Below are 17,901 nucleotides of genomic sequence, written 5' to 3'. Positions count from 1 at the left end.
CTTTTAGATGACAGGATCTCCTAGCAACATATGTATGATACCACAGTCTAGCTCTATTAAACATTGTCACAATGCATTCTGTGGGCCTTGAGTTTTTAAGGGGAAGAAAATTTTCAAAGCACTCTATTCTTCAGCATGCCCTGGGATTACCTAGTACCTTAATCCCTTTCTACTTTTCCAGTTCACATTCTAGATGAAAAAGATATTTTTTTCCCCCATCAATGATACTGTATGGAAAGTAAATGGGGAAACTAAGAGAAACTTCACTGAAAATTTTACAGAAACACATTCTGTAAAGCAAGAGTTACTTGTGTGTAAAATTTCTATACAATTTTCAGGGGACTCTCTTTATGAAGTGTGTGTGTGTGTGTGGGTGGGTGGGTGGGTGGGTGTGTAGAAATTCAGAATCACCACCACTCGCTACAGTTTTTAATTATTTAGAATGAATGGTTTTTTTCTTTAAAGTAATGTCTGATGGTAATATGTAGTACAAATGAAGATTTATAAATCTGAAAAAATTTATAAGAACTCTATTTCTCTATATCTGATATAGATAATGGGCCACAATATAAATCCTTATAAGACTTGTGAAACTTAAGCACCCATTATATCTTTTCTAGTGGCTGCCACATCCAGTTGAATTTCTCTTTAAGATTTTGATTTAACTTGTACTTCATAAAGGTTTTTTTAATATATGTCTGCAGTCAAGTTGAGCAGTATCTCCAGATTAATTAATTCTGAGAATACGTAGACAAAGCTTGTTGAATATTTTTTATTTCTAAATTCACCATTTTGATACAAATACCCATGGTTTTCTTCTGTGTTTACATGCAGCCAGGAGCTATGGGCGGAGACGAGGTAAATTTTTTTTGCTTGCCAAATTGTGAGTAAATATGAGTGCGTGTGTGTTTATACTTGTGTGTGTGTAAAACAGTAATTATTGTATGGTATGATGTTCTAGCTTAATTATTTTAGAAAAATAATTCTCTTATCACTTTCATTATAATTATTTTTCATTGTTAGTTGGTAATTTGTTCTTCTAATCCTAATAAAGACATAGCAAAGACTATTTCTACCTGGAAATTTTTGTTATGTGGTTTATTGTAAATGATCTTGAGGGAATAAAGGCCAGTCATACATATTTTTTTGTCCTGTATCTACTGTGTTCTTTTCATACTACTTAGAAGGCAGAAGTTAGGTTTTAGAGGGAAATTCTTGATTTTAGTAGGTTGACTGGTGAATTTTTTTGTGTTGCATTCAGAGGTAGATTTACCTTGAAGCTAAATTAGGCTTAAGTTTCAGGGACCTTCGCTTTCATGGGCCTCCTCCAAGATCTTTACCTTATTTTTATGTTTTTTCTTAAAGAGGAATCCCCAACTTGTGTAGGCTCTAGGCCCCATAAAACTTGCATTCTTTCCTGGTCACACTCAAACAAAATAATATTGCTTTCATTTGTGTAATGCTGTAACCTTTCTAAAGCATTTCCATATCTATGATTTGTTTAAATAATGTTACGAAATAGGTAGAGTAAGCCTAATGTAGTGGAAAGAGTAGAGTCAAAGACCTAGGTTGTGATCACTGCTTTATCACTTATGTCTGATAAATTCGTCTGTAAATTATGAGGTAATAAAATCAATCTTGTCCAACTTCAAGAGTGTTAGTGAAGTTATAGTATAAAAAATGGGAGAGGAAAACCTATCTATGTAAACTAAAAGCATTCTATAAATGTAAGTTGCTTTGGTGTTCATTTGCAGAAGCTAGGAGAGATGAAGTAATTTACTTACTGTGTTCTCAAGTTCAAGTCAGAGCTAAGTCTGGAACTTTTGTCTTTTGGCTGCTTGTTGGGTGATGTTCACTGTTCATCAGGCTGTCTCGGACTTTGTAGTTGAGTCCTGAAGAGAAGATAATAATATTAAATTCATAGTATTTTATTATTTATTCCACAGTAAATATTAACCTAATATGTATTTGAGTTACCGCTGAAACTTTCTTCCGTGGTGGAATCATATAGTCTGTTTTGTTTTCATGGTGACGAAAAACGTTTGTGTAGTTGATTATTTTTTAACCCTAGAAATAAATACCATTTAAAATTTTTTAAACTTTCTTATTATTTTTAAATTTCAAGGGTAGAAAATAATATTACTAGAAATAATTTTGTACCATATACATTTTTTTCATGTTGCTAAAAAATTGATCACTCTCAGGAAGGAATAGGGAATGGACCATTTTACATGGAAAATAGACACCATCTGGAGGGTAGACAACAGGGACTAGCCTCTCCTCTTCTTATGCACTGATCAGGCACCAGATCTTGTCAATATTTTCCCTCTAGTTTCTCAGGCCTCATCCCTCCCCTTCCATTTCTATTGTTTCATCTTTCCAAAACAGCACTTTGTCCACGTCACCCACGTCTCCATTCGGGATCCCCATCTTCTGGGTTGTCCTGTTTCACCAGCGTCATCATCTCCATTATTCCCACCTCACATTCCCCTGACTAATCCCTGTGCTTTTTCCACTGTCTGGCCATTGCAAGTACTGTCCACTCTTCCTCCCATTTACTTATCTAAGGCCTGTCCTTAGTTCATGCATTCAAGCCTAATTCAAGTCTTATCCAGGAAGCCTTGCCCAGTGGCCTTGCAGGCAGTGTTTTCCTCTGCACCTACTGTCTTACATTCTTCCTGTCTTTTCTGTATGCCCTGTTTCTTCAACTGGAGATAAATTCTTTGGGGAAAGTTCTCTCTTGTGCCTAACACTGTGACCTACATATAGTTAGTACTTATTAAATGCTTATCGATGAGGATTGTTTTGAAGTAACACTCCATATCTATGGAGACCAGAGTTTGGCATCATATTTTTTTAAATATTTTATTTTTACAAATTATAGTATATTAAATACTAAACATCAAGAATATAATATCACCTATAGTTTCTAAACTCCTGAAAAAATAATTACTCTTTCTATTTTCATGTTACCTTCCCCATATCTATTTTTAAGGTTTGACTTAATCATTTTCAGAAGCCATGATCATCTTTGCATCAAGTGCTAAGCTAAACACTGCCTAGAATGACTTGGTCCTTGCTTTCTATAAGTCTGTGTTTTGATAGTTGTAGATGAAGAAGATAATGAGAAAAGTGTGTGTGTGTATGTGAGAGAGAGACAGAGACAGAGAGACAGCGTGCGTGCGAGAGCACTAAAAGACTGATGTTGACTTTCTGTAATGAGAAAAGAACAGGCAGAAAAATTTTGTTCCATGCTCTCATTTAGTCCTCTATTCCCAAAGCTGAAAAGGAAGAAAAGTCATCTTCCTTAAATGTAGTGACATTGCCATGTGGGATGGGGCAAGTGTACCTTATATCCACTCTCATTCCTGGAAATATACTCATCTGGGCCAATGCCGCATAGCATAAATTTGACGAACTGGCAGATTTCCTCATGTCGTTTATTTGCGTGATCAAGGATTATATTAATGCTTGAATTCTTTCCTCCAAACAAAATTTAGACTTTCCCAAAGAAATATAAAAAGTGAACTTCCTGATGTATGTTACTTTACCTATGATTAAGATTTAGCTGTAACTCATATTCTATGCGTTACGTATACATGTTGGTAAATATTTTAGGAATAGAAAGCAAAGGGAAGCAAAGGGAACAGTTTTGAGGTCTGTTACCAAGAATTAGGCCAGTGGAATCTTTCACCTCTCCTGATAAACCTGGAAAAGCTTCCTGGAATAGGTAGAATTTCAGGAACTATTTGGATGATGGAAGAGGAGTGGGAAGCAAAGCATTCCAGGTATGTGACTCAACTCAAAAGAAAGCTTTGAGGTGAGATTGGCATGACCAGATGCTTGGAGCATATGTCCCTGAGTGTTTGCAGTGGGGGCCAGCTGGAGAGGAGAGTTGGCAATGAGATGGTCTGTGCTGCTCTGATGAATGGTTTGTGAAACAGAGGATAAGACTCCTGGACACACAGATATGTCAGGCTTTAGAAAGAGGGTTTCATGATACAAGTGATGAAAACAGGAGAGAACTTGGACATCAGTCGAAGGCTTAGATGGGGAAACAAGTGTTGCAGGGTAGACTCTTTGGCAAACCAAGTGCTTCCAGTGGTATAGTTGAACTAATAGTGTAGAAGAAGAATTAGGTGTAAAAGAATGGAATTTGAAAATGAATATTGATTGTATATAAAGTATTTAAATATCCAATTATATTTCCCATTGATACCCACTTTTATTTTAGGGATGTGTTCCAGTAGACAAATGTTGATTACCCTTGTGGAATCAAAGTGACACCCAAGAATCTTACCATTTCTTTCTGGAGTATTCTGGCTTTCACAACCTGTGATATGTGTTTTCCTATAGAACTATAGCCCCTGTTAGAAACTAGTATCATATGAGATCTTTGCCTACACGTTTAGCAGCACACCTGATTAAAATATTGGTTGTGTTTTTCATTTCACATGAGTTTTTCTGGTCTCTGAGACACTTTTGTCCATAAGTAGACATGTTGGTTGTGCCAGTGCTCTTGATGTTTAACTTAATTTCTTAGTTAAAGAACAGCAAGGAAAATATGAAAGATCCTTTTAAACAATGTAAATGAGCAAATACAAAGAATTATTGGAGTTACTATTGTAAAATGTACCTCTGTGTATATTTAATCCATAAAAAATCTATTGACATTAATGGATGACTTGACAACAAAGGTTCTAAAAATCCAGTGAAACAAACTTCTGTACCAAGTTGGGGATGGGTCTTTCTGCTAAAAGCCTGTGCAAGAGAGGAGAGACCCGCTGTATCAGTGAGACCATGGCACAAATATGCCATCCTATTAATTCAAACCCAGTTATGTGAGCTTTCTTGTCTAAAGGAATGGGTGATCCCAGAGTGAAACATGGATAGCTAAAGAAATTTCTGAGTGTTTAGGGTTATAATATATGAAATGTTACTACTTATAGTAATAGGAAAATTTGAGCACAGGAGATGATGAGGGGAATAAGATCACTAGTTTTTCACTTTTGCAAGAAGTTGCTCTGGGAGGGGCCTAAAGAAATAATGAGCTGTCCACCCTAATTTCACTAATTAAGTGTTCGTGTGCTTACTATAGGTCAGAAGCTGTGCTAGACTCTAGATGTGTTCTGTCTCCCTACTGAGTGTTCACTCTAGTAGGAGAGAGACAATAAATAAATGAAACAAATATTTTTATACTCAAAAGTTGTGCTAAGTACTAGGCAGGAGAAATGGGAGGTTCTCTCTAAAATAGAATGGTTTTCTCTGGAGAAATGTCATTTAAACTAAAACCCAAATGATGGAAAGACAACTATCTTTAAATAAATTTTTTTATTGTGGAAATTTTCAAACATACATAAAAATAGAATAGTTTAATGAGCTATATTCCCATCACTTAGCTGCGATGATTTTTAACATTTTTGCCAATTTTGTTTCAAATATTCCCTCCCTTTTTTCCCTTAGAATATTTTAAAGGAAATTCCAGACATCAGAAGACAGCTATTTTAAGAGGCTTGAGGCTAAGTACTGATAAATGCTACAACATTGATAGACCTTGAAAACATTATGCTAAGTAAAGAAGGCAGTTACAAAAGATCATATATTGTATGAGTCCACTATTATGAAATGTCCAGAATAGGCAAATCTATTGAGACAGAAAGTAGACTAGTGGTTGCCTAGGGTTGAGCGAGTTCAAAAAAATGGAAAGTGACTGCTAATGGGTTAAATGGATGAGTTATGTGGTATGTAAATTATATCTCAATAAAGTTATTAAAGGGGAAGGGAGGCTTGAGCCAAGAAAGGGCTTTGTGTGTTTGAGGAAGTAAATAGAGCCCAGAATGGCTGAGCTTGATGGGAGAGAGAGGAGGGTGCATTTAGATGAGGTTGGAAGGATATCTGATCTTGCTGGAATTCAGCTCCTGGTAAGGATTTTGAACTTGGTCCAAGTACAAGAGGAAATCTATGAGTGTTTTAAAGCAGGGTCAAGTGATCAGATTTATGTTTTTAAAAGAGCATGCTGGCTACTGTTTGGAGTGGAGTGAGAGAAGTAGGTTGTCTAGTTCGGAATGATGGTAGTAGTCTAGGCAAGACATGATGGTGTTTTAGGATACAGTGATGGCAATGGAGGTGGAGAGAAGTGAACAAATGGAAGATATGTTCTGGAGAGTAGAATCAAACCTTCTTAAGGGCATTAGATTGAAGAATTGAATGTGGAGAGTAAATAAGGAGGAAGACTCAAAAATGACGTTCAGGTTCTAGCTTGAGCAGTTGGGTGAATTGTGATGCCATGTACTGAAGTGAGACTGAGAAAGAATAGGTTTAAGGTAGATGTCAAGAGTTCATTTATAAACGCATTAAGTTTGTGATGCCTAAGAGATACTCACATAGTAATACCAAGTAAGATGTATTTTTATCTATTTGTTTATTAGAGTTTATAAAAGATTTTTGTGTAATAAAAGGAATGCTGCTGGCCCCAGAGATTTGAAAACTATTCATCTAGTTTAAATCTCTCATTATGTAAATGAGACTCAGATAAATGAATTGTCTTGTCCAAGGTCACAAAGTAAACCCTAGGCTGGAACCTGACTATCTTGACTTCTAGGCAGTTTTTTTCTTAGAAGAGTCGTGCCTCATAATCCTTTTTTTTTTTTAAACCCCCATAGTGACTAATTTCTGAGCTAGTTGCAAAACTAAGATGAAAAATGTCAGGCTTGGAATGGAAGTACTGGGCCAGAAGTGCCCTGGAGCTGCTGGATTGACAGCAGAGGCTTTGGTGGGAGCTCAGAGGTGAGGTCTGAGCAGCTTTGGCAGCCCAGCATGGCCAGAGGGCTTTTGTTTTCCCATCATAAGCTCCTGGAAAGGGAGTCTCCTGGGCAAGAGTTTTCTTGGGCCAGCCTTCCGTGCTTATTTAGTACTTTGCAAGTTTCTTTAGTTGGCACTTTTCTGACAAGGTTTCTTTAGCTTTAAGTCATCTCTTCATTCAGAGATTATTTGTCCAATACTAGACCAAAAACTATATTCTGGTTATTAATTGAAAATAGATATCAGAAAACCGGACCATTGGTGGAAGAGAAAGCCAAATGGCCAAATTGTAGCAGTTGAGAAACATTTCTCCTACTTGTGTTGAAATATTGAATATGAATATTTTATATGGAAGTATCATGAGATTCTAACGGAGATTTATATGCTAGGTACATAAGAATATAATTTTTGGTAAATAAAGTGGCTTACTTAAAAGATTTTGGTCTTGGGGAATGTTTTCATTAAAAAAAAGAAATATGTCAGAGAGATGCTACTTAGTGAAGCAGGGCCTTTCATGGGACGCAATTTGGGTACAGGCTCTTAAAGTTTCAGTTTCTAGTAACATACTTCCAGGAACTAAAATATTACCAGTCTTCCCAGGGATGATTTGTCTTGAGGGGATGGATTTATACCAACCAAATGAATGCATGAATAGCAGCCTTGCAAGGGACCACTGGGCAAATCAGAATACCATTGTTTTAACTCATCACAGAGATAGACATAACAGAAATACATTTCAGTGGCTATTTGTCTACTAGTTCAAGAGTCACCTCTTCACAATAGCAAAGTACTAAATTAATTAATAGAACAGTCCTTCAGGAGCTTATAATTAGAGCATAGGGAAATAGATGGTTTTCAGACTATGGAAACATCAAATGAACCATTCTGTCCCACAGAGGGGTAATCCCACCAGTCTGATAGAATCCTCCCATCTCCTGTTGGTCTGTGCTGGGTAAATACTACAAGTTCTTAACTACACTTCTATCTTTTAAATGCTTCCTGCAGACTTTTTGTTCCATCAGCACTTTAGGCAGTCATGTTACAGTAAGGTTGACTAGATTATAGATTGTACATTCCATTCCTGAGGATATGCTTTCCTTAACTTGATTGAACTTAGATGTTTCCCAAGGCTTCATACACTTCACACAATATCAGTGGCTGCCTGCTACAGACAGATAATCTCCATTTCAGTGGTTCTTAAACTTGAGCGTAGGAATCACTGGGGAAATTTGTTAGAAGTGCAGGTTTTCAAGTTTGACCTCCACAGATTCAGATTAAGTACATCTTACAGATTGGGCTCTGAGGAGCCCATATTCTTAGTTCTTACACACAGTTAGAGAAATATCACGTTATGTGTGAATTCTTAGTGGTTTCATTTCCAAGGGCAACTTTATTACTGAAGGCTCTGGTACTCTAAATACTAATAATAAGACAGAGGTTTGGTTTTAAAACCTTGGAAAGTTTCTTAAGTACTCATAACCAATTTTTTAAAACAGTCCAAATTTTTACAATTAACTCTTGCTTTTATTTTCTTTGCCAAAATACTCTTGGGAAAGCCGTGGTTATGTTGGCCATGCAGAAAGAAAGTTCTCTTTGTTCCAGAATGTCTTAAACATCCGCTTCTTCTCTTTCTTCACTGCTCTGGTTCAAGACATCCTCATCTCTCGTCTGGAGATTTCTTCAGACTCTCACCTCATCTGCCCTCTCGCTGGGTGCAGATTGCTGGTGGAGGTGATGGTAACTATTGTAGGATTTGGGGTAGAGGGAATAACATGGTCAGAGGCATCTGAGAGAAGTCATTCTGATAGGTTGGAAGATGGATTAGATGGGAATATCAGAGTCTCCAAGGAGTGAGTGTAGTTCAAAAAAAGCTAGTATTAGAGTGAAATATTAAATTGGGAAAATGGGGAAATTTCTTATTGGTTTTGTAATATAGAGTGTAGAATGTAATGCTTGAACAAATAGAAGCAATAGAAAAGATCTCAATTTTCTAGGATGTGGTCCCGTCTCTTGCCATTCTCACACTTATGTATTGTGTTTCAGCGTGTACTTACGGCGCATGTCTTTGCACATACTGTTGTCCTTTCCTGGATGCTGCTTCACTTTTAACATTTATTAAATATCTTTTATGTGCCCTTATTAGGACATGAAGATACAGTGGTGAACAAGATTAAATTAGTCCCTGTCCTAATAGAGTTTACAGTTTAATGGGATTTGAGAATGAGATACCAAATAAAAACCCATATGATAGTGTAGTGGTAAACGGGAAAAGTGTTAGGTAAAAGTGCTGTCAGTGGATTGAAAAGAGGATCTAACCTAATCTAGAAGGTCAGGAAAGTTCCACCTGGGGAAATGACTTGTCAGCTGAGGCCTGAAGAATTAGTAGGAATTAACTAGAAAACTGAGGAGTTGGGAAGAGAGTGTTTCTTTTGGATAGGGGGAACACCTTGTCCTTAGGGCCTGAGGCAAGAAGGAATAATCAGGAAATTCAGAAGAGGTCTGTGTGATTGGAAGTTAGTGAACCAGAGGGAGAGGCAGCCACTATGATGTAGAAGAGGTAGGCAGAGGCCTTACAGTTTACAGTGATTTTTTTTACTTTATCTAAAAGGTAATGGGAAATTATTGAGGAGTTTTAAGAATAGGAGTGAAGAGTTTGGGTATGTTCAGATTAATATCTGAAAATGGCGACTCCAGCTATTTTATGGAGGCAGCATTGTGGGGTATCAGGTAGAAATCAGTAGACTAAACGGTCTTTTTGTACAGACTCATTAGACTTTTGGTTCAGGGGAGAGATGATGGTGATCTGGACCAGGGTGTTAGGACCGAAGATGGGGAGAACTGAAGGGATTGAAGAATTATTTTGTATCTTGAATTGGTAGGACTTAGTGAGAGAGAGATTAGATGTGAAGTATGAAAGAAAGGGAGATGTCAAGGATGACTCCTAGATTTCTGGATTCAGTTGGGTATTGATAATAGTCGTTTTTATTAAGATTGCAGAGAATGCCAGAGGAGCAGGTTTGGAGGGAAAGATCAAGAGCTGTTTTGAAAGTTCTTTCTCTGTGGATTCTTATTCTTTACCTTAAAAACTCCCCATCCACAAGATTCTGCTCAAAATTGCCCTCCTGTAAAATCACATTAAAGGTCTCCCCCCGACCCCGACTCCACCATCCCATAGGGCAGTAGATTGTGCTTTTGTGTTGTGTCACTTGGTAAAGTCTTCTCTTAATACTTATCTCTCTATTTTATGATTATGTACTTGCCTATCTCTCTCATCAGACCTGATTTCTTTGGCAGGGACTTCCAAATAACTATCTTATTTGTTTGGTCTTCCTGGAATGTGGATAAATATTTCTTCTAGTGTTTTCCACTGAGTTATGTATGTTAAAGTTTCCTTTATCTTAAATCTATGTAATGCTGTATTAAGTTAGTTTACTGCAGAACTTTTCCCAGCCTTTTGTATTCTAATGTGGATTGTGAATCTCTGGAAAGGGCATAAGGTGTGCAGTATTTTCCAAAATTGTTTGGAAAGTTCCCCCTCCCCTCCCAGCAGCTTTTGTTTTCTGAGCATCTCATGTTGCTCGTAGTGAGGGTAAGAGGTGGAAATAGGAGCACTGCATGGGAAATGCTGATTTGGGCATGTGCCTGTCACAGAGTAGGCACATAATTCACTGAGGGTGGACTATGTGAAAAGCAAACCTGACGGCCGTAGGAGAACATCTCTGGGTGTCTTTGGGAAGCTCATTTTGCCTATAGTTGCTGCAGATCTGTTTCTTTTACCTACAGTGATCAAAACAGACATCAAGGGACGAGAATTTACTGTCTATTGTTTGTTCCTGCCAGGCTAAAAAAGCTGGGTAACATGAGGTGACAAATTTTCTTCTGTTTCTTTGTAGCTCAGCTGGGAAGAGCTAAACAAAAAATTCTTTGGTCCTTTTATTTATTAACTCCTGACATCAAAACAGTGCCTTTCTTACACCACCTGGGTTGTTCATAAAATAAACAAAGTTATATTAGTAACTTTTTTTTTGTAAAAGAAATAAATGTTCAGTATTTTTCTAAGGCTATTTATATTCTGTTTTAAAGAGTTGGCTGTAGTGATGCAGAACCTAGGTTTCGGAAATATCGACAGGATAGACCAAATGGGGAGGACACTATTCTTTTCTGGAAGAGTGTGTGAATTTATTTTGGAGGGGAATTTTTCTTTATTTCAAAAGTTAGAGTGCTCAAGACAGTTCTTTTTTAGAGTGGAACTTAGCGGAAAGTTTTACCAGGAACTCACTGACTCAAACAGGAAATTTGTTTTTAAACTTAGATTTTATTTTGTAATGCTGGATGGCATCATTGTGTTACATTTATTAACAGACTAACTGCTGGTATCTTACAGTCGTGTGGAGTGGGCAGGTGCCTTTGCTCTACAAACTTTATTTGGCTATAGAGTTAACTATGAAAATAATTTTTTAGAGTGATATAAAATATGGCCTAGATTAGTAGGGTAAAGATGTCATAAGCACATCTACATCTGTACTCCCACATCTTAATTTATATGTTTTCCTTTACTTGTCCCACCATTTATTATTGCAGATGTTTATTCCCAGATTGGAATAGCTTGGAATGGCAGAGAAAACTTGGTCTTCTATAATCTTGCTATCAGAGAAGTTATCAGCCTCTGTCATCAGTTTAATATTCTCTCAGCTATCAGGGCCGATCTTTAGAACTAAACTTCTGAGGTCACCGTAAAGAGCAAATAAAAATCTGTGAATAAAGATTACTTTTCCGTTTATTTTAAGAAATGCCTGGAGAAAGGAAAAATAACTGCTGAATACTTTTAGCAGCAATGATAGGGACTGTATGAGTAAAATGTAGTGAATTTTTAGCAACAACAGCTGCAATTTTTGATGCTTCTTCCTTAGTATCAATCGAGTCTTTTCGGTGCTATACATACTTTTACACAAAAATGACGTTATAAATTTGTCTAGACCTGGTAATCTGCAGTCGCTCATTCTATTGAAAAAGTCACAGCTCAGGCTACATTTTTTTGTATGCTTCATTCTGTACTTTGGCTCCTAATAAAGCATTTGTTGTCCAGGAAAATAATTTTAACTAGAAACTCCCACATTTGTTTCAGGTCGGTCTTCTCTCTTTCCCTTTGAAGATGCCTTCCTGGATGACAGTCATGGCGATCAGTCCTTGTCATCTGGCTTAAGTTCTCCCACTCGCTGTCAAAATGGGGAACGAGTAGAACGCTACTCGAGAAAGGTGTTTGTTGGAGGCCTTCCTCCCGATATCGATGAAGGTACTACGCGTTCATTAATGACTTTATAAAGGCCAGGTTTGTTTTTTGTGTGATCTGCCTCTCCTCTCCAAGGCAGCTGTAGGACATTCATATCTTAGTGTGCAGATGAGAATATTTGATAGGTGAGGAAGTAATGGGTTGTGCACTTCAGGTCGCCTGTTCATACATGTTCATACTTAGCAGTCTCCCAACAGCTTCCCATTTCCTAGTTATTAATTTGGGGATAAATTTTAAAATAATAGTGAGAGGTACTGTTTATGAAACTCTTACTTTAAGCCTAGTATTGTACTAAGTGCTTCACATTACATTATCTCATTTAATCCCAATAGCTATCCATACCCATAGTTGGTAAGGCATATCTTACCAACTCCATCTTATAGACGAGGAAAGTGAGGATCAGACAGAAACAATTTGTCCCGGTTATGTAGCTAATGGTGCAGTTGGAACTCAAAATCAGTCTGATTCCAGAGCTTTTGCTCATGTCCGTCACACATACTATCTAATATTTTAATATAGATACCTATTAATGAAAAGCCCCCCTTGCCTTTAAAAGAATGAAGACTAATTAGAATTTTTCTTGATGTATATTTGAGATACTGCCAGTCCAAAAGTGAATTTTCACTTATGCCTAAAGCCAGTCAGTCAGCACATAGTAGGTTGTCAATAAATATTTGTTGAATGGACAAATGAAATAAAACTGTGACAAAGTTAATTTAAGGGAAAAAACAACATCTCTAGTTCTAGTAGGCTTTGTATCTACTAAGAATAATTGTTAAAGCAGGGGCCGGCCCGGTGGCGTAGCAGTTGAGTTTGTGCATTCCGCTTTGGCAGCCCGGGGTTCACTGGTTCAGATCCTGGGCGTGGACCTACTCACTGCTCATCAAGCCATGCTGAGGCGGTGTCCCATATAGAAGAGCTACAACTCTACAACTATGATACACAACTATGTACTGGGACTTTGGGGAGAAAAAAGAAAAAAGAGGAAGATTGGCAACAGATGTTAGTGCAGGGCCAATCTGAAAAAAAAAAAATTGTTAAAGCAGAATTGTTTTGCCAGCATTATTCTAGCTATGACATTTCTCTAATTTATTGTAACTTTCTTTTTTTCATGATGAGAGAAGAATAGTCTCTAAAAATAGTTTTATTTTAGACTTAACTGCTTTAAAGTTGTACATAGCTGGAGACTCATTTTCCTTCAAACTATTCTTGTACTAGTGTTAATCTCATCTATCAATTGGATTTTTCTTTAAGACAAAGTTTTGATCATGGCTGAGGGAATGGCAACTTAAACTTGAGGAGGAGCTAAGTTATAACCTTTTGCTTTAAGTCAAAAGTCAGAAGCAAAAGATAAATTTATTGAGCTATAACTTTTGAAATATTTTCTGTATAGCATGTGTAGTAGGTATGTGTGAGAGAAAGAGACCATTGGCTTTTAACTTTTTCTAATCACCAAATAGAATTACCTACTTATTACCCCTTCTCACCAAAAGAATCATATCTATTTCTAAAATAATCTTGGAGATTAATAAACTTAGATTAATAATAATAATCTAAGATTAATAATCTTAGAGATCTTAGAGATTTTTTTCATATGAATGAAAGCATATTTTAAATATTTTGTATACTTTTGCCTTTTTTCTAAAAACAGAACATTCCTATTTTTAGAGTCTCCTTTTTCCTTGGCAGAGAGGTCACCTTAGCTAGTGTCACATTTTTTCTTCCAAATTCTTTATATCAAATTTATTGGCAGTGAAGGGAAATGAAGTATAGTTAGAAACACATTCTGCATGATTGAAAGTGAATAACCAAATGTACTCCCCAAACAATGGTATTTCGCTTAGTAGGTTTGACTTCTGTAAGTATGCTTTAGAAAATAGCTCTCAAAACATTTTTTAAATAAAAAGACATGTTTTATTCTATTCTGTTTGCAATATTTATTTCTCTTTTACTAAGATTCCTTCTTTGTTTTGTAGATGAGATCACTGCCAGCTTTCGCAGGTTTGGACCTCTCGTCGTAGACTGGCCTCACAAAGCTGAAAGCAAGTCATATTTTCCTCCTAAAGGTAATGCACATTAAATGTCTCTGGTGCCTGCCTGTTGCTCCTAGCGTGACGATTCAATAAAAGGCAGTCTTTTAACTCTTGAAATAGCTGTTGACTTTTTTTCTCTCAATTAAGAAAACATTTTAATGTTGATCATCTTTTTGTATCTTACTGTTTCCACCTGGAGACTATTCCCCCAGGAGCACGCTGATTGTTTCGTGGCATCTATTTTATTGACAGTGAGGTCCTGTGTGTCTGTTGTGAATGAACCTGGTGCTAACTTTACATTATTTGAGAGAAAAGATCTAGGGTTTAGAGGAATGTCAGTGATGGAAGAGGAAAAGATTATTTAGAGTCGGGTTTTTTTTTGGTGAGGAAGATTAGCCCTGAGCTAGCATCCGTTGCCAATCCTCCTCTTTTTGCTGAGGAAGGTTTGCCCTGGGCTAACATCCGTGCCCATCTTCCTCTACTTTATATGTGGGATACCTGCCACAGCATGGCTTGATAAGCGGTGCATAGGTCTGCACCCAGGATCCGAACCTGCGAACCCCGGGCCGCCAAAGCAGAGCGTGTGAACTTAACCGCTTCGCCACCGAGCTGGCCCCTATAGTTAAGTTTTATTTGTATCCCATAGCCTTGTGGTTTTATAGATCTTATAAACCCCAAACTTGGAAAACCTAGTGGCAGAAGAATGATGTTGTATGAAATTACCTTTATCCATATCTGTATCTTAAGTGACTTGGCCTGTTAAGGGGTAGAGGGCAAACTAGTAAAGGACTCTTCACATGAGCTTGCTTCCCTTATTTTTGGTAGACTTCTTTGATAATTTATAAAGCCATGAAAATATGTTACTTTGTTCATAGTTTGTTGTTTCTGGGGAATCTAGGGAAGTTGTCTGATGATATTAACTCTGAGTATGTTTCTAGATTTATATAGAAGAGTGTTTTGAGTTAAAAAGGAAATTTTCTTCTTGTTTTATGTTCTGTAGATATATTTCAAGGGTGTCTTTTATCTCTAAAGAAATGTTTTTTGATATATATTATTTTGTAACATTACTCACTGCAAGAAGATGGAGTCAAAATACTTGTCCTTCCTGTACTTTGTACAGGGATCAAATTATAGCTTAACCTGGGAAAGGCAAGTGGCTTCCTTTTATGTCTGGTTTAATTGGTTTGTCTGTCACCTATACTTCCCACTCTCTTTATAACCTATGAAAATAAGTTACTAACTAGAGGGCTGTTTACTTTTAACATTCTTCTGTTAATTCTTTCCAAGAATTTTTAAAGTTAAAAAATAAGTTTTAGATTAATCAGAAAAGATAAAAATCTTCATGCTGATTATTTCAGTGAAGGAATGTCTTCACCACTTTGTGGTGCATGTATGGCACTGTGTAAAGACTCGTGTTTAAAACATGTTTCTAAGAGTGCTAATAATTTGTTGAATCAGCTAGTGTTATTTCACCACACTGTGCTGCATGTAATACGCCCCTGTAAAGTCACATGTATAAAAAGATGTTCCTGAGAGTACTAGTGGCACAAGTGAATCAAGACAGTGTTGTTTCAATGAACGAATGTGTTCATGACACTGTGGTGCATGTAGCACACTCTGTAAAATGACATGTATAAAAGATATTTCTGAGTGCCAATTGAAAAAAATCATCATGTCAAGAAGGTTGTAAAAATGATTCTGGGGGCCGGCCCCGTGGCTTAGCAGTTAAGTGCGTGCGCTCCGATGCAGGCGGCCCAGGTTCGGATCCCGGGCGCGCACAGACGCACTGCTTCTCCGGCCATGAGGCCGCGTCCCACATACAGCAACTAGAAGAATGTGCAACTATGACATACAACTATGTCCTGGGGCTTTGGGGGAAAAATAAATCAATAAATAAAATTATAAAAAAAAAATGATTCTGGGATAAAAGGTGTCAGATGATCATTGTAAAAAATAAAAACTAAGATAGACATATGTATATGGTCATGTCCAAAGAAAATTATCCCAAATCTACCTCTACCAGAAATGATCGAGGTTGGCCCAGTGGCGTAGTGGTTAAGTTCACATGCTCCACTTCAGTGGCCCGGGGTTGGTGGGTTTGGATCCCGGGCACGGACCTACACACCACTCATCAAACTATGCTATGGCGGTGTCCCACATACAAAATAGAGGAAGATTGGCTCAGGGGCAATCTTCCTCACCAAAAAAAAAAAAGAAATGATCACTGTATACATTTTATTAAATATCCTTCTGATATCTCTTTATGAATATATACATTTATATGAAAGTTTATATTTTACATAAATGGGATCACACTATATGTGTTATACAAAACTTGCATTTTCCCCCTAGCCATGTCAATATCTTTCTACATTATCATTAATGACCTTATTTTGTTTAATTAGTCCATTTAAGTTGCTTTTAGCTGTTTGGTCTCATGGATCATGCTTCAGTGAATATCCTTGTGCCTTCATCTTTTTGCCCTTTTATAATTATCTCTTAGGGTGAACTTCCCAAAGTGAAGTACATACTTATACAGGATGCCAAGCTGCCCTTAAGGAAGATCATACACATTTATGTTCCCACCAATAGTACCTGATTTACAAAACTCAGTTTTATTGAGGTCTGGAGAAATGACTCTTTTTCATTTTTTGGCAATCTGATGGTTAAAATAACATCCTTTTTTGGCGTTTTTTTCCCTCTTTACTGGCCATTTGAATTTATTTTACTGTTTTACGTTGACTACTCATTTCTGTCTGCAATTTATTTTGGAGTAAGACACAAGAAAGGATCCAGCTTTATTTTTCCTGGTTGCATGCCAGTCATTCCAAAGGTCATTTATTGCCTATTCCATTTTTTTCTCATTGATTTGAATCATTAGAAATAAATATTGATTAAAAGGTCATCTCTTCTGTTTTTCAATAGAATGCACAAATTTCTCTGAAACTACTCTGTCTAGTATGATAGCCACTAGCCACATGTAGCTAATGAGCACTTAAATGAGACTAATTTGAACTGAGATAGGCTGTAAGTGTAAAATATACATTGGATTTCAAAGACTTAGTTTAAAAAAAAGGTAAAAGATCTCAATAATTCTGTTTACATGTTAAAATGATAATTTTTGGAATATGTTGGATTAAATGAAATATGTTAAAGTTAACTTCACCTGTTTCTTTTTACCTTTTAAAATGTAGATATTGGAAAATTTTAAATTACATACGTGACTCATATTTCTATTGGACAGGGGCCAACATACTACCTGTTTTTGTATAGCCTGCAAGCTAAGGATAGTTTTTATATTTTTAAGGGTTGTAAAAACATACACACAAGAAGAGTATGTAACAGAGACTATGTGTGGCCCTCAAATCCCTTTTCAGAAAGTTTGTTGACTCCTGCTCTAAAATAAGCCCAGAAAACTGCTCATTCAGTTCTGAGACATCAAATAACAAAGGAGGCAGTTTATTTCAGAGGGAGTCTATATATTTGCAGACCTAATTCTTAAATTTTGTTCTTCTATTGAGTCAAATGCTTTGCTACAATCTTTACCTATTGGTCAGTTGTGTCCTATAATGTAAAACAGAATAAGTCATCATTGTGACATCTGTCTCTTGGTACTTAAAGGACTATCAGTTTCTCTTTAAATCTTCTCTTTTCTAAGCTAAACATTTTTACTTCTGTAAGTCATACCTTGTGTCTTATGGTTTCTAATCATCATTCTTCTTGTCTTCTTTTTCTGTATATATGTCATGGTTACAATATCCTACTTAAATTTGTTAC

At 36.7% G+C, this 17,901-nt stretch overlaps 1 protein-coding gene across 3 annotated transcripts in view; it reads left to right on the top strand.

The window, feature by feature from the left end:
* CPEB3 (cytoplasmic polyadenylation element binding protein 3) overlaps positions 1-17,901 on the top strand; it is a 178,927-nt gene that overhangs the window by 95,057 nt on the left and 65,969 nt on the right. For all 3 annotated transcript variants that reach the window (XM_058543532.1, XM_058543530.1, XM_058543531.1), the window contains exons 5-6: positions 11,927-12,094; positions 14,068-14,157. In XM_058543532.1, coding sequence (XP_058399515.1) covers positions 11,927-12,094; positions 14,068-14,157 — 258 coding nt within the window. The remainder of the gene's footprint in view (positions 1-11,926; positions 12,095-14,067; positions 14,158-17,901) is intronic.

The sequence above is a fragment of the Diceros bicornis genome, chromosome 6 (genome assembly GCF_020826845.1).
Source record: "Diceros bicornis minor isolate mBicDic1 chromosome 6, mDicBic1.mat.cur, whole genome shotgun sequence".
Taxonomy (NCBI): Eukaryota; Metazoa; Chordata; class Mammalia; order Perissodactyla; family Rhinocerotidae; genus Diceros; species Diceros bicornis.
This window is presented reverse-complemented; position numbering and strand designations above follow the sequence as displayed.